The sequence below is a fragment of the Heptranchias perlo genome, chromosome 3, assembly GCF_035084215.1.
Source record: "Heptranchias perlo isolate sHepPer1 chromosome 3, sHepPer1.hap1, whole genome shotgun sequence".
Classification (NCBI taxonomy): Eukaryota; Metazoa; Chordata; class Chondrichthyes; order Hexanchiformes; family Hexanchidae; genus Heptranchias; species Heptranchias perlo.
This window is the reverse complement of record NC_090327.1, coordinates 26,487,682-26,508,836: the sequence shown is the minus strand read 5'-3', so window position 1 is coordinate 26,508,836 and position 21,155 is coordinate 26,487,682. Positions and strand designations below refer to the sequence as shown.

At 42.8% G+C, this 21,155-nt stretch overlaps 1 protein-coding gene across 3 annotated transcripts in view; it reads right to left on the bottom strand.

Annotated features, from left to right (window-relative positions):
* The window catches only part of col22a1 (collagen, type XXII, alpha 1), a 344,398-nt gene that overhangs the window by 89,140 nt on the left and 234,103 nt on the right, over positions 1 to 21,155 (bottom strand). For all 3 annotated transcript variants that reach the window (XR_010960277.1, XM_067978562.1, XM_067978572.1), the window contains exons 23-32: positions 17,610 to 17,663; positions 16,673 to 16,726; positions 15,403 to 15,456; positions 13,323 to 13,376; positions 13,152 to 13,196; positions 8,103 to 8,165; positions 7,334 to 7,387; positions 7,199 to 7,240; positions 3,482 to 3,514; positions 1,357 to 1,410 (exon numbers count right to left, since the gene is read on the bottom strand). Coding sequence is in view for 2 of the 3 variants with exons in the window: in XM_067978562.1 (XP_067834663.1) it covers positions 1,357 to 1,410; positions 3,482 to 3,514; positions 7,199 to 7,240; positions 7,334 to 7,387; positions 8,103 to 8,165; positions 13,152 to 13,196; positions 13,323 to 13,376; positions 15,403 to 15,456; positions 16,673 to 16,726; positions 17,610 to 17,663 (507 nt within the window). In the remaining variant the exon portion in view is untranslated. The remainder of the gene's footprint in view (positions 1 to 1,356; positions 1,411 to 3,481; positions 3,515 to 7,198; positions 7,241 to 7,333; positions 7,388 to 8,102; positions 8,166 to 13,151; positions 13,197 to 13,322; positions 13,377 to 15,402; positions 15,457 to 16,672; positions 16,727 to 17,609; positions 17,664 to 21,155) is intronic.

Genomic DNA, 21,155 nt, shown 5'->3' with positions numbered 1-21,155 from the left:
TGATCAACAGATTATTTACATTGGAGGCCAGTAAACATCAAATAAGAAATGCTGTACAGATGTTGTTGGATTATTTGTCTCTGCTGCCACCAGGTGCCAACCTCCAGCAATACATCCCCACTATATTTCTTGCCACAATGTTTGGTTCAGTTCTGCAATCTGATCTAGTGTCAATCCAACCCCAGCTGAATCTGCAGCACACTGAACAGTGGCATAACAAGTATGATTTTGAAGGGAGAGTAACTGGATATTTTGCATCTCTCGTAGGCAGCAAGTTTGACAGCTTGTTAAAGGTAAAAATACATTTGAGAGGATTTTTTTCACATAGATACGGCAGGAGAGGGAACTTGGATCAAAAGTTCCCCCTTAACTTTATTTCACTTTTAAGCAACGATGGACGTGAAAGTAAATTGGACAGGTTGGCTGAGCAGTGATGTCATCAGTGCTGAGTGGTTGAATGACCTTCTCTTCCCCTTTATCTCTCATCAGCTTTTCTCCCCTTTATATGCTGGGGTACAATTCCATGAGTGCCTCTCGTCCTCCAATACCTTGTCCATCTAGCCACTCTTCATATGTGAGCCTAATCAGTGAATGTCAAAAAGGCTATTTGGCCATGGGATGGGTGGAGGGCAACGAGGCATCTCTCCAAAGCCTGATTCTGTCCTCACTCAAGCGTCCATAAAACACACATTTTCTAGCAAGGGCCATTTGGATAATGATCAGGAGCGGGAATTCTGGTTGATTTTTCAACTACCTAGCTAAGGGTTGCTGTGGCCAATTGTAATGCCTATACTGTGACCCTGGTTGAGATCAGCTAACTCAACACAGACCAGGGGTCAAACCATCGGGGTCTGCACAGCTCCCTTTCACAATTGACAGTCCATTTTCACAATGAGTCGTAGTACAGGTACCCTGAGTAGGAAGTCGGAAACAGAAATTTAACTAATAATGTATTGCACTTTCTGCTATCATTAAATATTTCATTAAAGGAGCATTTTTCAAGCCTTAGACACAGCGGCTGATTGTAGTGCCACCACTTGGAAGCCAGCACAGACTAGGGGTCGAGTCTGTGACCTTCCTACTCTGTATGGGTCAGTATCATGCGAGGTGGTGCAATTCCCCATTGTGCAATTGGGGGCGTTGTCCAGATTTTGTGCAATTTGTTTTTATTAAAGGGACTGCTTTCTAGGAAGTCTTTATGTCATGGAGACACGAATGTGGTGCTTGCACTCAGTGTTATCACAAGCCCTATTCATCACAGTTCTTTTATTCATCCTCCTTGTGCAAAGAGTCAATAAAGTCCCCTTAACATGAGGCTTTAAATAAAGACCCTTAGTTCAGAGGGGTAATACTTACCGGCTCTCCTGGCTCTCCTGGATCACCTTTCTCTCCCTTCTCTCCATCCAAACCCTAAGGAAAATCAAAGGAAAGGAATAGAAATGGTTGTCAATCATTACTCTCCAGGATTATATTTATCTGGATTAAATTTGCATGTGCTTAAAGAGGAATTCTCACCACTGGGGAGGTTTTCCTAAATACCTTTTGGGGTTTAAATTCCGTGAGTGGGTGGGAGGGGGGGGGTTCCTTGATTTCTTGCCACATCTTCGGAGGAAGATTGGCGGATTTGAGAATTTAACTAGCAGGGTAGATAAAGGGGAATCAGTGGATATCGTATATTTGGATTTTCATAAGGCATTCGATAAGGTGCCACATAAAAGGTTGTTACACCAGCTAAGAGCTCATGGGGTTGGGGGTAATATATTAGCATGGTTAAAGGACAGAAAACAGATAGTAGGGATAAAAGGTTCATTTTCAGGTTGACAGGCTGTAACTAGTGGGGTGCCGCAAGGATCAGTGCTTGGGCCTCAACTATTTACAATCTATATTAATGACTTAGATGAAGGGACCGAGTGTAATGTATCCAAGTTTGCTGACGAGACAAAGCTAGGTGGGAAAGTAAACTGTGAGGAGGACACAAAGAGTCTGCAAAGGGATATAGACAGATTAAGTGAATGGCCAAGACGGCAGCAGATGGAGTATAATGTGGGGAAATGTGAGGTTATTCACTTTGGTAGGAAGAACAGAAAAACGGATTATTTTTTAAATGGTATGAATCTATTAAATGTTGGTGTTCAGAGAGAGTTTGGTGTCCTCGTACAAGAAACACATAAAGTTAGTATGCAGGTACAGCAGACAATTAGGAAAGCAAATGGCATGTTGGCCTTTATTGTAAGGGTGTTGGAGTACAAGAGTAAGGAAATCTTAATACAGTTGTACAGGTGAGAGACCTCACCTGAAGTACTGCGTATAGATTTGGTCTCCTTATCTAAGGAAGGATATACTTGCCTTGGAGGCGGTACAACAAAGGTTCACTAGATTAATACCTGGGATGAAAGAGTTGTCCTCTTAGGAGAGGCTGAGTAGAATGGGCCTATTCTCTCTGGAGTTTAGAAGAATGAGAGGTGATTGTGAGGAGGCTTGTCAGGGTAGATGCTGAGAGATTGTTTCCCCTGGCTAGGATAAGGGGTCGGCCATTCAAGACTGAGATGAGGAGAAATTTCTTCACTCAGAGTTGTGAATCTTTGGAATTCTCAACCCCAGAGGGCTGTGAATGCTAAGTCATTGAGTATATTCAAGGCTGAGATTGATAGATGTTTGGACTCTAGGAGAATCAGGTGATATAGGGATTGGGTGGGAAAGTGGAGTTGAGGTCAAAGATCAGCCATGATCTGATTGAATGGTGGAGTAGGCTCTGGGTTTTCCACTGATATTCTACCAAAGTTACAGTGGGAAATCAGGGAACGCCATCACCACCCACCCCCCCCACCCCCCCAACAGAATTTCCAGGTAATAATCTTTAATTTCCCTCCTCTCATGAAGGCATTGACTCTTACTGGAGGTTATGGCTCCATAGACCTTTGGGTATCCTGCAGTATTTTGCCATTCTTCAAGTGTGGACTTAGATAGTGAGTCTGCTGGCTATTTTACCAGAGGGGGCATCACAGCTGATTGCAGCTTTATCCTCAACAGATGTCCATACATACATTGTTAAAGAAGCTATTCTAGGTGAAGTTGTGTTTGGATTCCATTTTGAATTAAAGACTCCATTTTGTGGGTAAAAGGGGGCTTTTTCAGAGATTTGCTTAGACAGCTAGCATCTGGAGACTGTCAATAAGGCAATCAAATCTGTAAGACTGGTATCACTATCTGTACCTAAGACAGATTTGGACACTCTGACCTCATGGATAGCTCTATCTGGTTGACAACTAATCATCTAAAGTTCCAACTTTGATCAGAGTAAGCTAGTCTATGAGGGTTTGTGTATAAGAAAAGACGAAGATGACTTTTTCTTCTGACAACTAAATGTTTCTTCTTTTCTGTACATGTAAATAGATAAGGTAATTTATGCTATGTGGTGAAGGTGAACATTATCCCCAACAGGTACTATTAGAAGGAAAATCAGCATTTATTATATACCTACCGGTATCCCAGGTATGGTAAAAACTTCACTCTCCTGAAAAAAAAAGAGGACAGAGAACAAATTTAGACCCATCGTGAACTTGTTCCTATTTTGCACATTCATTTATTCTGGAGTGTGCCATTCTAAGGGCTGGAATGCTGACTAGCTGATATCTATCTTCCATGGAAGTGGCTAAAGTGTTAATTTGACCTCCTCTAACATCATCGTCTTGCCTTTATTACACACCTCTGGAACTCTGTGTTCCCATAGTTTCGTGAATCATATGTTATTGCCTCGGACATCTCCAAAACCTGTGCCAGGGTGTGAATCCATGATTTCTAAACATGTTACCATCGTATGATCTTCTACCAAATAAACATTCATAAATCTTTGTAGCTACAGCTGTTGCCTCTTCCTCAGACTCAGAGGTTCTGCACTCCCATTCTGCTCTTCCTCCATATCTGTGACTTGTTCCACTCATTATTTAATCCTATCCACTCCTTCACATTGTGTACCCTCAATGTGTATAGCTTCAATCATCTCACAGAGCAGTAATTGGATTGCTGCACTTTAAAATCACCCATACTCTTCAATGAAACAATGAAAATCTTGTTTCTTTCCATTATTCAGTAGAGTTTCTACACGTCTCAGGTCTTGGGGCTGTTTTCATAAAAACAGAGGAGATTAAAGGCTAATTTGATAGAGGTGTTTGCTGTTTCCACTTGTGGGGGAATTCAAAACTAGGGGTCATAAATATAAGATAGTCACTAATCAATCCAATAAAGAATTCAGGAGAAACTTCTTTACCCAGAGAGTGGTTAGAATGTGTAACTTTTCACCACATGGAGTAGTTGAGGTGAATAACATAGATGCATTTAAGGGGAAACTAGTTAAGTACATGAGGAAGAAAGGAATCAAAGGATATGGTGATAGGTGAGATGAAGTAAGGTGGGAGGGGACTCGTGTGGAGCATAAACACCAACATAGACCTGTTGGGCCGAATGGCCTGTTTCTTTGCTGTAAATACTATGTAATGCTATGTTGTAAATTATGAAGGGATGGGACAAAGTAGTTGGAAAAAGACTGTTTCCAATGATTGAGGGGGTCTAGAATAAGGGGACATGGATATATGATTAAATGTAAAAGATTTAGGACAGAGAGAAACTTTTTAACACCGAGAATTGTGAGGCTGTGGCATGCCCTATCAGAGTTAGTGATTGGTGCAGAAATCAATTAAGAATGAGTTGGATAAGTGGTTGAAGGAAAGGGGAATAAAAGGTTATGGGACTAGAGTGGACATGAGATTAGGACTCCTGGTCAGGTAAGAACATAAGAACATAAGAAATAGGAGCAGGAGTAGGCCATAAGGCCCCTTTAGCTTGCTCCGCCATTCAATAAGATCATGGCTGATCTTCTACCTTAAATCCACTTTCCCACCCTATCATCATATCCCTTGATTCCCTTAGTGTCCAGATATTGATCTCAGTGTTGAATATACTCAATGACTGAGCATCCACAGCCCTCTGAGGTAGAGAATTCCAAAGATTCACAATCCTCTGAGTGAAGAAATTTTTCCTCATCTCGGTCCTAAATGGCTTACCCCTTATCTTGAGACTATGACCCCTAGTTCTAGACTCTCCAGCAAGTGGAAACAACCTTTCAGCATCTACCCTGTCAAGTCCTCTAAGAATTTTTTATACGTTTCAATGAGATCACCTCTCATTCTTCTAAACTTCAGAGAGTATAGGCCCATATACTCAATCTATCCTCATAGAACAACCCTCTCATCCCAGGAATCAATCTAGCAAACCTTTGTTGCACTGCCTCTAAGGCAAGTATATCCTTCCTTAAGTAAGGAGACCAAAACTGTACACAGTACTCCAGGTGTGGTCTCACCAGAACCCTATATAATTGCAGCAAGACCTCCTTACTCTTATACTCCAACCCATTGCAATAAAGGTTAACATACCATTTGCCTTCCTAATTGCTTGCAGTACCTGCATGTTAACTTTCTGTGATTCATGTACAAGGACCCCAAAATCCCTCTGAACACCAACATTTGTTAGTCTTTCACCTTCTAAAAATATTCTGTTTTTCTATTCTTCCTACCAAACTGGATAATTTCACATTTCCCCACATTATACTTCATCTGCCACCTTCTCGCCCACTCACTTAACCTGTCTATATCCCTTTGCAGACTCCTCAAAGCTTACTTTCCAACCTAGCTTTGTATCATTAGCAAACGTGGATACATTACACTCGGTCCCTTCATCTAAGTCATTGATATATATTGTAAATAGCTGAGACCCAAGCACCAATCCCTGCAGCACCCCACTGGTTACAACCTGCCAACCCAAAAATGACCTGTTTGTTCCTACTCTCTGTTTTCTGTCCATTAACCAATCCTCAATCCATGCTAATATATTACCCCCAATCCCATGAGCCCTAACCTTGTGTGACAACCTCTTGTGTGAAGGATAGACACCAACGTGCACTGGTTGGGTGGATCGGCTTGTTTCTGTGTTATAATTTCTATGTAGCTAATGCTAAACTTTGCCCCCTAAACAGATAGGAATTCTACTGAAATAAATGGCCTGTACATTGCAGAAGGCATCAAAGGGTCCCCAGAGCTCTGCTTGATTGGGATTTGGAGAGAAATACCCCAGAACTTTCTCTAAATTGGCTACAGATTTTTTTTTGTTTCTCCCAAGACACATAATCATTAGGGGATGGGAAGATAATACACGAGGCTACACTGTCTCCTGAATGGAACGGGCTTGCTGGGTGTTTGCCAGGTTCTTTTCAAATGTTCTAAAGTTATTTTTAAATAGTTGGGAAGAAAAGAATGAAGAACAGATTTGCACAGAATGAATGCTTTTAACTAAAGTTCATTAAAAGGGAATCATCATCAGTGAAAACTGTTTTCATACATGTGACAAAATTAGCACTGTTGCATCAAAACTGAATCATGCAAGTTAATGCTTTTGTGATGTGAAGATGTTACAATTAGGTAGGTGGGGTTAATCCATCAAAAATGGACCGGCTTGTTTGGCTCGATGGCCTCGCCTTCTTCCTAAATATTTTACATTTCCTTTTACCTCCCGTGACACAAGCTTTCTTTGTGGTGAATACAACAATCCAATGAAAACTTTCTGGAGCAAGCTGTTTCTGGCTGTTCCAGGAACTGAACTGCCCTGGAAGCTCCCTGAGAGGACAATGATGGTTCTTTAAGAACAGAATTCTAATGAATTCCCAAAATGTCCCACCCAAGTCTACCATAAAGACACAGCACATTGCAGAGCGCACGTACTGTGTATAGTATTTCGATGCAGGTGACTAACCTGCTGATTTTAAATGGGTTAACACTTTCGTAACAACAATATGACATTATCATGTTAAGCATCTGTAGGTGAACTTCCACCCTATAGTTTTTGAAATAGCCTGTAAAAGGCCTGTTGAGTATATTCAAGGCTGAGATAGATAGATTTTTGGACTCTAGGGGAAATCAAAGCATATGGGGATCAGGCGGGAAAGTGGAGTTGAGGTCGAAGATCAGCCATGATCTTATTGAATGACGGAGCAGGCTCGAGGGGCCGAATGGCCTAATCCTGCTCCTAATTCTTATGTCCTTAAAGGGGCCGGTCTTGCATTTGCACTGATGAAGTGTATAGGTCAATATTATCGGAACATTGATTCTTACAAATGGAGAAGCTTAGTTCCTCATTTGCTCTTACTCACCGTCCCTGGTAAGCCTGGAGAACCGGGAAGTCCGTCTGATCCCTAAGACACAAGATAAAGAAAACTGTTGTAAATTTGGGAAGGTTTGGTGCTCGATTGCATTTTCAATTATAATTTTAATGAAATGCTTCCTACCTTTTCACCCTTTTCTGCTTTTGGACCAATAGAACCTCGTTCCCCTGGTTCTCCCTGTGAAAACACAACATGGTGCATAAACAGTCTAAACCTTAAAAAAAAATGACCACATTCAAGTGTGACTGTACCTGCAGCATCAGTGAATCACTCCATCTGACTCTCCGTTACCTGCTCTCATTAGAAGTATAAGATGCATCCAGAACAGAGTTTTCAAACCAATCTGCACAGTTGTTTTCCAGATAAAGCTTTAGTGGGGTAGAAACTGGTTCTGCACCTACTTTCGGGCACATAACCAACGGCGCGCTGACAGCACGCGCCTGAACCAGCAGGCCCGAGGCTTGCTCTAAATAGAGCGTTGGGTCTCCTTTCGATACTTTGGGTGACTTACCATTTGAAGGGAATCAATGAGGGAGGGTTCAGCAGCAGAGAAGCTGAGGTAGGGGTAAGTGATGTTATGGAGGTGGAAGTAGGCAGTCTTTGCGGTAGAGAGGATCTGGGTTTGGAAGCTTAGCTCGGGGTTGAATAGGAGACCGAGGTGGCGAGCAGTCTGTTTCAGCCTGGGAGAGTGGCCGGGAGGAGATGGAGTTGGTGGCGAGGGTTTGGAGTTTGTGGCAGGGGTGGGGGGGGGAGGGGCGGTGGGAGGGCGAAGACAACGGCTTTGGTCTTCCCAATGTTTAGCTCTGAAGTTGGATTCAAGCACATGCCATAGATCTGTAACTTAATATGACGCGCCATCCAGTCCACAAAGGGTTGAAACAAAGCCACTGACCTGCTCCCCTTTAAATCCCTTTGAACCCGGTAGTCCATGTGATCCCGGAAGACCAGGTTCTCCCTGAAAAGAGTCAGATTAAATAGTATGTACGAAAAATAGTCATTACGTGCACGGCTGAAACTCTAGATATCAAATATATACCAAGCCAAACAGGAAATGAAAGTAAATTGCACTACATTAAAGTGAAACAAAATTGGAAGCCTCACTGGCTACTAATGCAACTTTTACCAACAGGATGTGATGGTGAACTTCACTCCTGCACTGCATGTGGTTTCAGTCATAATATTTAACATTTTTTAACTAGGTGTTTGTTTTTTTTTTATTCGTTCATGGGGATGTGGGCGTCACTGGTGAGGACAGCATTTATTGCCCATCCCGAATTGCCCCTGAGAAGGTGGTGGTGAGCCACCTTCTTGAACCACTGCAGTCCTTGTGGTGAAGGTTCTCCCACAGTGCTGTTAGGTAGAGAGTTCCAGGATTTTCACCCAGCGACAATGAAGGAACGCAATATATTTCCAAGTCGGGATGGTGTGTGACTTGGAGGGGAAAATGCAGGTGGTGTTGTTCCCATGTGCCTGCTGCTCTAGGTGGTAGAGGTCGCGGGTTTGGGAGGTGCTGTCAAAGAAGCCTTGGCGAGTTGCTGCAGTGCATCCTGTAGATGGTACACACTGCAGCCACTGTGCGCTGGTGGTGAGGGGAGTGAATGTTTAGGGTGATGGATGGGGTGCCAATCAAGCGGGCTGCTTCATCCTGCTTAGCAACCAAGGACCACTCATAAGGGCAGAGATATAATGCGTCAATCTACTAGTTTCATTCAGGATTTTAAAGGAAGAAGGTGAGACATTGCAGATGGCCTAACTATAATCTTCCAAAGTTCTCTCAATTCAGGAGCCGTTCCTTTAGATTGGAAAATTGCACATGTCACTCTGCTATTTAAGAAAGGTGAGAGAGGGAAACCAAGGAATTATAGACCAGTTAGCCTAACATCTGTTGTTGGGAAATGAAACCTTGAAAATTTTCAGCTTCTCACAGAGTGCCAGCATGGATTTGTAAAGGATAGGTCATGCCTGACGAACCTGATTGAATTTTTTGAAGAGGTGACTAAAGTAGTGGTCTGGGGAATGTCAATGGATGTTGTTTATATGGACTTCCAGAAGGCATTCGATAAATGTCCCTCATAAAAGACTGTTCCCTAAAGTTGAAACTCATGGAATTGAGGGCAAATTATTGACCTGGTTAGGAAATTGGCTGAGCGGCAGGAGACAGGTACTCAAATTGGTAGGATGTGACTAGTGGTGTCCCACAGGAATCTGTGTTGGGGCCTCAACTATTCTCTGTATTTATTAACAACTTAGAATGATGGCCTAGAGAGCCACATATCCAAGTTTGCTGATGCCACAAAGGTAGGCAAAGTAAGCAGTGTAGATGGAAGCATAAGATTACAGAGAGATATTAATAGATTAAGTGAATGGGCAAAATTGTGGCAAATAGATTTCAATCTTAGGCAAGTGTGAGGTCATCCACTTTGGACCTAAAAAGGATAGATCAGAGTACTTTCTAAATGGTGAAATGCTCGAAACAGTGGAGGTCCAAAGAGACTTAGGGGTCCATGTACATAGATCATTAAAATGTCAAGGACGGGTACAGAAAATAATCAAAAAGGCTAATGGAATGCTGGCCTTTTTATCTAGAAGACTAGAATACAAGGGGGTAGAAGTTATACTACAGCTATTCAAAGCCTTGGTTAGGCCACATCTGGAGTACTGTGTTTAGTTCTGGGCACCACACCTTAGGAAGGATATATTGGCCTTGGAGGGAGTGCAGCGTAGATTTACTAGAATGATACCTGGACTTCAAGGGTTAAATTACGAGGAGCGATTACACAAACTAGGGTTGTATTTCCTGGAATTTAGAAGATTAAGGGGTGATTTGATTGATGTTTTCAAGATATTAAGGGGATCTGATAGGGTAGATAGAGAGAAACTATTTCCACTGGTTGGGGAATCTAGGACTAGGGGACATAGCCTAAAAATTAGAGCCAGGACTTTCAGGAGTGAAGCTAGGAAACACTTCTACATGCAAAAGATAGTAGAAGTCTGGAACTCTCTTCCACCGAACAGTTGATGCTAGCTCAATTGTTAATTTTAAATCTGAGATTGATAGATTTTTGTTAACCAAAGGTATTAAGAGGTATGGAGCTAAGGCGGGTATATGGAGTTAGGTCACAGATCAACCATGATCTCATTGAATGGCAGAACAGGCTCGAGGGGCTAAATGTTCCTATGTTCCTATCCCCTGATCAAATGGCTGTACCATTACTGATGTTTGACCTGTTAAATTACCAAATACTGAAGGGATGTGTAGCAACACAGTAGCTGTAAATCAAGCAAGAAGTAAATTCATGTACATAATTCCTAATTTGACCACAGCCAAGCTAATGCAGTGCCTACCTTGGGGTTGGGTGGGGATGGGGGGCAGGCTTGTGGAGATTTCCTTTGTTAAAATCATATACATTTTCTTTACATTTTGCTTAGATTTCATGAGAATTAGTGAACAGAGGAATTGTTCCCCCAGAGCAAGAAAACATGAAAACCAAGAGACAAGTTCTCGGTGAAGGTGCCTGTTCTCTGCTTGACACTTGCCAACAGCAACTAAAGAGAACCAGCTGATTGGCTTCTAATCTTGGAGCAGACTACCCAACCTGTCAGTCAGGGAAATGGTTCCTACCATGATAAACAGGAGGGAGAAACAAAACCCCAACTGCTGAACAAAATAAATTTAAATATGGAAAGGAAATGCTTTTGATTGATAAATGAGAATGTTACACTGAAATTCCCCCTGTTGCATATCACTTTGGTTCATCTTATAAAGAATTACAAAGAATGTATAGCACAGAAACAGGCCATTCAACCCATATATTTATTCTCCACGTGAGCACCCTTCTTTATCTAACCCTATCAACATATCCTTTTATTCCCTTCTCCCTCATGTGTTTATCTAGCTTCCCTTTAAATGCTAGTCGCCTCAACTACTCCATGTGGTAACGAGTTCCACATTCTTACCACTCTCTGGACGAAGAAGTTTCTTCTGAATGCCCTATTGGATTTGTTAGTGACTATCTTATATTTATAGCCCCTAGTTTAAAGTCTTATTAACCCCCCTATTTATCCTTTCCGCTAGGACCTTGGTCCCAGCCTTGTTCAAGTGCAGTCCGTCCCAACAGTACAGCTTCTTCCTGTCTCAGTCCTGGTGCCAGTGCCCCATGAACAGGAACCCCACTTTCCCACACCAATCCTTCAGCCATGTATTTACTTTCCTGAACTGTTTGTCCCTATGCCAATTTTCATGTGGCTCAGGTAATAATCCTGTGATTACTACCCTGGAAGTCCTGCTTTTCAATTTAGTTTCTAATTCCTGATACTCCCTTAGCAGGACCTCCTCCCTATTCTTTCCTATGTCGTTGGTTCCGACGTGGATCACAACAACTGGATCCTCCTCCTCCTCCCTTTCCAGTTTCTTTTCCAGCTGTTTCGAGATGTCCCTTACCCTGGCACCAAGTAGGCAACACACCCTGCGGGACTCTCGATCCTGACTGCAAAGAATTGTAACTATCCCTCTAATTATCGAATCTCCTATAACTACCACCTTTCTACTCTGCACCTCATCCCCTTGGAAAGCCTCCTACTCCAGGATGCCTTGGTCAGCAATCTGGCTGTCCTTCCCACAGTCTTATTCCTTATCCTCACGGGTATCAAGTGCATTGCATCTGTTGGACAGGACTAGTGTCTGTGGGACTTCCTCCTCTATCTCCCCTCTGTTCCCACTACCCTGCTGACTACCAGTCACACCCTCCCCCTCCTGTATCTATGCTTTCTTCTGAGGTGTGACTGGATTCTGGAGAAAACTGTCCAGATATTCCTCCCCCTTCCTTATGTGTCAGAGTGTCTCTAACTTGCACTCCAGCTCAAAGACTCTGAGCCGGAGCATCTCAAGCCAGAGACATATACTGCAGATATAGCAATCCGGGACAGTCTCGCTGTCCACAAACTGCCACATACTGCAATCCCAAGACATAACCTGCCCATCTGAGCTGCATGCCTTCAGCCAGGGTCTGAAAGGTGAAGAGTTTCTTCTGCGAAAGTATTTATCATCTTTTGTTATCTTTGTTATGTGGGTGAGCCGCCCTGTACTGCTCTGAAACAGCCAACAAGATGCTGTGTGGAGCTGCCTGATCTCAGGTTGACACCTGTCCACAGCAATTGATCGGATCAGCTAGCTCAGTACTGACCAGAGGTTGAACCTGGGACCTTACCCCTCAATGTGACTCAGGATCACTCCACAGAATGCACTGGGACACTGGGGGAGCCACAATGGTGCTTTTGAACCTGCCACTGTTTGAACATTTGGGAGTCAGAGATTAGGAAGAAGTTATATGTTCACTAGTTAAAGAAATTTGAACAAACTCATTCAAAAAGTTTGGAGTTCTGTGCACAGTTCTGGTCTCCATATTATAAAAGGATATAGGGGCACTGGAGAAGGTGCAAAAAGGATTTACAAGGCTGATACCAGATCTAAGAGGTTGTACCTATCAGGAAAGACTAAACAGGCTGTGGTTTCCCGCTCTGGAGAAACGACTGAGGGATGACCTGATAGAGGTGTTTAAGGATTTGAAAGGGTAGACGTAGAGAAAATGTTTCCAATTGTGGGGGAGTCCAAAACTAGGGGCCTTATATATAAGGTCATCACCAATAAATCGAATAGGGAATTCAGGAAAAACTTCTTTACCCAGATAGTGTTTAGAAATGTGGAACTCGCTAGCACAAGGAGTAATTGAGGTGAATAGAGTAGATGCCTTTAAGGTAAAGCTAGATAAACACATGAGGGAGAAAGGAATAGAAGGAAATGCTGATAAGGTTAGGTGAAGAGGAGTGGGAGGAGGCTTGTGTGGAGCAATAACACCAGTATGGACCAGTTGGGCCAAATGGCCTGTTTCTTAACTGTACATTCTATACAAAACTGTGAATATAGTTGAAAGTCTTTCCTTACCTTTTGTCCACTGGGCCCTGTAATACCTGGTAACCCTACTTCTCCCTGTTCAACAAGGAATAGAAAGTAAAACATATAGCAACAACTTCTCCACCACAGTCAAAAGAAACTGTTTCATACATTCATAATAAATAAAAGCACGAATAAAGAAATCCATATCTTTTTCCTTACCTTTTCACCATGTTTTCCAGGGAAACCATCCTGTGCTTGCTCTCCAGCTTGTCCCTGTGTTAGTCAAAGGTGAAAGAAGAGTGAATCTGGGACATATTCTGCAGGGATCATCAAAAATGACTGTTCTGATCCATTGCGTTTCAAAGGGTCAATATCAGTTTACTGTAATATCTGGTGTAAAAGCTGCACTGGTATAAAATGCCATGCAACGTCTATACAACATGACTTATTCAACAAAAAATATTAATTGCATTAGCGTACAAGTCACAGCCCCATATTCGAAGGATGTAAAAATCTGGCTTATGCACCGGATTTTATGGTCAATTAAAAATTGGTAAGCATCCTTTCAAATCAACGGGGGTAGAATTTCTGCCGATCACACCTTTTCTCCAGGGTTTCTGCTGATATTCTGCCAAAGTTATGGCAGGAGATTGGTAGAACTCCCATGGGAATTACTGGCAAATAACAATTTACATTTATATAGTGTGTTTAGAGTTAATAAAAACTTTCGAAGCTACTTCAGAATGGTGATAGATAGGGCAACAGACAGTGTACCATGGCGGGAGAGATTAGGAAGAGCGAATGAAAGTTTGGTTTCAAAAGATGAGTTTTGAGTAGGTTTTAAAAGTGAAGAGGAAAGGTGGAGGGATATGTGGTGGAGGGATATATATACCCAGTGAGTGGGTCTGAGGCTGCTGAAGGCTCTACCAACAATGCTGGGGTGAAGGGACGAGAAGGAAATGGACAAAAAGGCAGGATCAAAGAGTGCAGAAATTGATATAGCTGGAGGAGATGTCCGGATGTGCTGGGATTTGAAGATGAGGATGAGGATTTTAAATGTAGTGCATTGGGCGACAGGGACCCATTATAGGTCAGTGAGGACTGGGTCAAGCTAGTTTAAAGAAAAAAAGACTTGCATTTATATAGCGCCTTTCCCGACCTCAGGATATCCCAATGTGTTTTACAACCAATTAAGTACTTTTGAAGTGTAGTCATTGTTGTAATGTAGGAAAGGTACATTAAATAGTTTGAGCTTCAACAGTGTAGTGTAAGAAGAGAAAGAACAGTTTGTATTGCTTAGTAGGAATCAATACTGCGTAACAATTTGGAAGGTTCCTCCAGGTGTACAAAACATGTGACTGACTAGAAGTTCTCTGTGGAAACCAATGAGGCCAGCAGTCAGCATTCTGGAAAGCTGACTGGTCAGGGTTGTGAGCCAGCCAGCAGAGAAAGGCTAAGCAGAGTAGGATTTAATGTAATTTTTTACTACCAGTTTGCACTGCTGTTAAATTGGGCAGGCTGAATTCTGCACATGTGCACTCAAATGCACCCACGTATGATTATTGACCAATCTTCAACAGCGGGGGTTGTGTAGATTGCTCTTATTGCACCTAACACATGCACGTAGTTACCAATGCAAGGCCACATATTTCTGAGGATCTCACTAAGTGCGTCAATGTAAATTTGCTATTTTGTATTGCACTTTTAACATTGGGCTAATGCCCAAAAGGATAGCAGCATTAGACAGAAATGCCTCTATATCTATGGTTTAATAGCCTGTTGATGTACATGTTCAAGATATATCCACAAATTAATGATTACTTGAGTGAGGCATCAGAGAAGTGGCAGATTCCTCAGAAAGGAGAGGGGCTGGTGAATATTTGAAAACTGGGAAGAAAAATGTTATTAAAGAGAAACACTACTGGTATATAGTGCTTTTGACCAGAAAAGACATTGATGGGAGAGTTTGTTTTCAAGTTTAAGTAAGGAAGTTTATTTTTAAACAAAGTATGTATTGGAGTATTTAAGGACCCTAATGCATGACAGACATAACAACTAGATAAAGAAGACCAAAGGGTTGAAAGCACCCTGTTCGATACTATAACAAAAATATTTAAACAGCCTAACATCTTCATTTAAATAATGGAAAAGGGAATTTCATGCCAATACGTTAAAAAACTAGTCTCTAAGATTGTACAATGCAACTTCAACCCATAAGTGTCTGTTTTCCTATTTTCCATAAATAAATCTACTTGTTCAATCTTAATTTTTAGAGGAGAAAAAATAACGAATGACTTGCCTTAACTCCTGGAGGTCCAGGGAAGCCGGTTTTCCCATCTATCCCAGGTGCACCCTGAAAATATATAAATTAGAAAAGATGAGTAGCTTGGGATTATTGTAATAAATTGGATAAAGAAACTCTGATTGACAAATGATTTCCAGAGGTAGATACTGTTTTAAGATCACAGGTTTGGGTGAGTATTAATCTCTATTAAAGGGACTATACTTCAGTTAACATCACGAACCCCATTAATCTCTGGACCCCAGCCATTAAACAAACTGTAACAGTTTTATTTAGAAGGAAGAAAAATATCAGTTTTATTGATTTGCCAGAGTCACTGCTTTGGAATTAGCACTTCAAGCAGCTAAATACTGCAGTGACAGAAATATATACTTCAAGTACAAACTCATGATAAAAATGGATCTATATGGTATTATAAAGAAATCATGAGCTAATGAGTGTAGGAGCAGATGGGTGGAAATTGCATAGCGCCAGCCTGCCAGTGCGAACTGGGCGCAGGGAACAATCCCTGTGCTGGAATAGGTAAAGACCCGATCAAAACAGGGCCTCAGGCCTTACTTAAATTAGACTGGCGAGCTGCGGATACCTGCCTCGGGCAGCTCGCCGGCGAAGCTGCCCACATATAGGTCATAGGGGAGGCAATTGGGAGGGGGCCAAGCAGGGGCTAGCAACAGTATAGGGAGCATTCCTGCACCTCCTGCCTCCTGGAAGGGTTTTTTAAAAAAAATGAATTACTTGCCTCTTGTCAGCGGCCATGAGGGCTGCTGAAGAAACCTGAGCGAGGCAAGCTTGTCACCTATCCCGCTCATCGCTGATCAGTTTTCAAAAGGGGTCCTTTAACAGGCGTTAGGCCCCTAATGCACATAATCAAGGGGCCCAAGGCCCTCCACCAGAGGAGCCTAAAAAATGGGCCCTACGAATTTAGCATTGGGACCAATGCCTGTACTGCTTGTGCACAGGCTGTACCATTGCTAAATTAGTAATTAGCAAACCATTGTTCTATGTTTCACCCGTCTATGCTTCTACTTTTGAAACTTGGGGTTAAAATTGTGCTGTGCAATATTAGTGATGAACGTGTTAACACAATGGAATGAAATTCCTCTGTCTGCTATTTTAATGGTATTAAAATAAATGGGTTAACATCTTTGCTAAAACAGCAAATCAAGAGAATTCTTATAAGCAAATAAATGATTTTGTTACTAATATGGCACAGCAGGATTTCAACCCCCTCTCATCCGCAAAACAGCAAAATGACAGTATTCCTTACCGGTTTTCCAATTGGTCCTGGTTTTCCTGGAAACCCAATTTCACCTGGCAATCCCTAACAAATAGAAAATGTTAATTACATGGCAACAAATTCAGATAATTGTCAAATATATTGGATCTTCCCACTGGGAAGCCTATCTCTTAGGACCGACTGACCCACGTTCAACTGCTGTTCACATGGAACCCTTCTCCACTTCGGCCTTCAAAGTTCTCGTTTGAATATTTGCTACTACCACATTTATACTAAATATCTGTTTTACACCACTGATCGCATTTCTCTGAAAGGTGTGCAAGATTCTCTGACATAAGATCTACCTACCAAATTGTTTTTGGTCAACCAGGAGTCTAACACGTGTGAAAATCCATCACCATTAAGATTCGCCAAACCAAGTTACTGAGAAATTTGCACATATATTTTCTGTTTGCCCAATAGAGCAATAGAGGGCCATACCACACTTACCCAAGTCCATGCATTACCCATAAGCACCAGTTAAAAAAGCTAAGGCTGAAAGGCCCCCATACATGCACAGGCTTAACTAATGCAAACAGTGAATTCAATGAAAATAAGAATCAGGAGAGATATAAATCAGGCTGCCGATTCACTATCAGCCATTTTACACTATCGTACAAAGTCAAAATCTACTTCCCACTCTCCCCAATGATCCTTGTGTTGTAACTCTTTAGACTTAGTTTTAAAAGAATAAAGTTGGGGCCTCCACTGGTGAATAAATCAATCTTTAAAGATATTATAACCATCGAGCTGTCAAAAAAAATTTGGCCCTGCTCTTCAATTTTGGCAAAAAAACAAATAAACAAGACAACTTTAAAGGGGAAGTATCATAGTGGTTCAGTGACCCAAACAATAATTCATGTCCGCTTTTTTATCTTAGAACATGGTAAGGTTCAGTTGGATAGAAAATATCTACAAACTCTCTCACCTGTTCTCCAGGATATCCTGGCGGTCCAGCAACACCAGACTGTCCTTTAGCACCCTAGAAAACAGTACATGGTTAAGAATTGCCCATTCAAAGCTCGCCCAACGGCTCAGTGAGTTAATTCGGTGAGTGGTTGAGCCGCACAAACCAGAAAGGTCGCTAATTCAATCCATGGTTTTTGCTGTCAGTCGATCTCACCAAGGATGGAAGAAGGAACATGATGATTGACCTCAATGCCCTTATTTTGGGGAGGGGAAATCAGCCCCGATCCAGTGACCGCAGCAGGAAAGTACATCTCTGTGGATGTTAGGTAAGGCCACGATTGGGCTTGTCTGTGATGTCTTGCCAACCTCGAATGTTCTCCCAACACTGATTGTGTAGGCTCATGAATGAATGGCCACTTGGACAAGGTGCCAGTGGGCAAATGGCACCTGTGCATCCTTACCCCAGCAGAGAGTCAACATCTTCTGGGGAGGAGGTGAAAAAATTGGTGAGAAGAAGTGTAAAAATAAAGTAAATTAATTATTCCAAAAAGCAAGTGGGACTGAAATACCTTTAGGCCTGTTTTCGTCCAAACTGAAGGGCCCAAAGCCAGCCCGAAATGGGCCTATCGCCTCATTAACATTATCTTTCACACCAGAACAGGCAGCTCACCCATTTGATGCAGTGACCCGAAGATAAGTCCCAGGAGCAGAGGTGGAGCGGCAATGGGGGAGGGTGTGGGGGAGGGGGAGGGGTGGCGATCTGGAGTATTGTGGAGTCAGGAGATCAATACTTTAAAAGTTTTTAAAAAACCTCATCTTTGGTTGGCGGCCGTTAGTTAACCTACGTAGCAGCCGCTGAAGAATCCCAGGCATTAATTTTTTTATTTTCCTTTCTGTCTCTTTTTTCTCCCTCTCTTCATCCAATTTTTCTTTCTCTCTCTTTATTTCTCATTCTGTACCTGATTTCACATTGAATTTACCCACTTTAACTTACACTTCCTTCTCAGTCATCGTGCTGTTTATTTCTCAATCCTTCAATCTGATTGATTGAGGTGATAGACAGTTGCTAGGCCTGTTCCCAGGTATCTTGTTTCCCTCGCTGTGCCATTCTCAGCACGCACTCTCAGCAACTTGAAACGTAAAAATCTGAAATACCTAAACATGCAAGGGCAAGTTTAACTAATAGCAGACGCCATTAGATGAAAACCTGGGCCATTATTTCCCCTGCACTTACCACTTTTAATCAGAGCCCCCAAGAGCCTGATGTGCTTTTGAAGATAAGATTTGGTGAAGCCCTGGAATTGTTGCAGAGCAGGACCACAAGGCTGATCCCTAGTGTTCAGAAATTGAGTTACGAGCATAGGCGCGAAGACTTGACCCCTCCGCCTTGAAAAGGGGTAAATGATGGGGGATCCTATCGAGGTGTAATAATACTGTGGGGAAAAGATAAGGTCAGTCTGGAGCACTATTTCAAGCTAAACCCCGACTATAGGACAAGAAACGGTGCTGAGCACCAGGGGAGGAGCCCCAGGTATCAGTCCCATTCACTCAGAACAGAGAGAGTGACAACACAGTGAACGGAGAGGAGGAGCTCTGAGAGACCCGGAATAAAGTGTAGGTTGATCTGGGTAAGTAAACAGTAAGTAAATTAATAATAATCGAGTATCTAAAGGGAGTTTGGAGAAAAAAGGTTTCTAGATATAATGGACGGACAGCTGAGACCCATTGCCTGCAACTCCTGCACCATGTGGGAACTTCAGGACACTTCATGTGTCCTGGAGGGCCACGTGTGCAGGAAATGCCTCCAGTTGCTTGAGCTCAAGTTGAGGGTTTCTGAGCTTATGGGGAGGCGGGAGTCACTGCAGACTCCAGGAAGCGATCACCCCGCAACCACAGAGAGTTCAGGATAGCAAGTGGGTGACCATCTGAAAAGGTAGGAAAAGGCAGGCAGTGCAGGAATCTTCTGGGTGTGTTGCATTCTCAAACCGATAGTCAGCATTGAATACCAGTGAGGGTGACGACACCTTGAAGGAGTGCAGGCCTGAGCGTGGCACCGTGGGACAAAGGACTGCACAGGGGGGCACAGTGAAGTGTAGAAATGCAGTAGTCATAGGGGATTCGATAGTCACTGGGACAGACGGGCATTTCTGTAATGCCCGCTGATGTAAGTCCCGCATGGTGTGTTGCCTTCCCGGTGCCAGGGTAAAGAACATCACGGAGAGGGTGCAGAACATTCTGCGGAGGGAAGGGGAACAGCCAGAAGTTGTGGTCCATGTGGGTACCAACGACATAGGACAGAAAAGGGATGAGGTCCTGTGGTTAGAGTTTCAGGATCTAGGGAGGAAGTTAAAAAGCAGGACCTCAAAGATTGTACGCTCTGGATTACTCCTAGTGCCACGTGCAAGTGAGAACAGAAATAGAAAGATTAGGCAGGTTAATGTGAGGCCAGAGACATGGTGCAAGAGGGGGGGGGGCTTCAGATTCTTGGGGCATTGGGACCAGTACTGGGGCGGGAGGGACCAGTTCAAGATGGACGGGTTGCACCTCAACAGAGCTGGGACCAATGTCCTCGTGGGGAGGTTCAAAAGTGGGGGAAGGTTTAAATGAATTTGGCAGGGGGATGGGTACCTGAATGTAGCATTAGGAAGGAGAAACAAAGTGCACAAAGGATTGGTGTTTTTGCGACTGGAAGGCTGTTTCCAGTGGGGTTCCGCAGGGCTCAGTACTAGGTCCCTTGCTTTTTGTGGTATATATTAATGATTTGGACTTAAATGATTAAGAAGTTTGCAGATGATACAAAAATTGGCCGTGTGGTTGATAGTGAGGAGGAAAGCTGTAGACTGCAGGAAAATATCAATGGACTGGTCAGGTGGGCAGAAAAGTGGCAAATGGAGTTCAATCCGGAGAAGTATGAGGTAATGCATTTGGGGAGGGCAAACAAGGCAAGGGAGTACACAATAAATGGGAGGATACGGAGAGGTGTAGAGTAAGTGAGGGACCTTGGAGTGCATGTCCACAGATCCCTGAAGATAGCAGGACAGGTAGATAAGGTGGTTACGAAGGCATATGGAATACTTTCCTTTATTAGCCGAGGCATGGAATATAAGAGCAGGGAGGCTAGGCTGGAACTGTATAAAACACTAGTTAGGTGACAGCGTGAATACTTCATACCGTTCTGATTACTACATTACAGGAAAGATGTGATTGCACTAGAGAGGGTGCAGAGGAGATTTATGAGGATGTTGCCAGGACTGGAGAATTTTAGCTCTGAGGAAAGATTGGATAAGCTGGGGTTGTTTGCTTTGGAACAGAGGAGGGTGAGGGGTAATTTAATTGAGGTGTACAAAATTATAAAGGGCATGGATAGGAAGGACCTATTTCCCTCAGCAGACAGATCAATAACCAGGGGGCATAGATTTAAAATGATTGGTAGAAGGATTAGAGGAGAGCTGAGGAAAAAAAATTCACCCGGAGGGTGGTGGGGGTCTGGAACTCACTACTCAGGGTGGTAGGGGCAGAATATCTCATCACATTTAAAAAGTACTTGGGTGTGCATTTGAAGTGC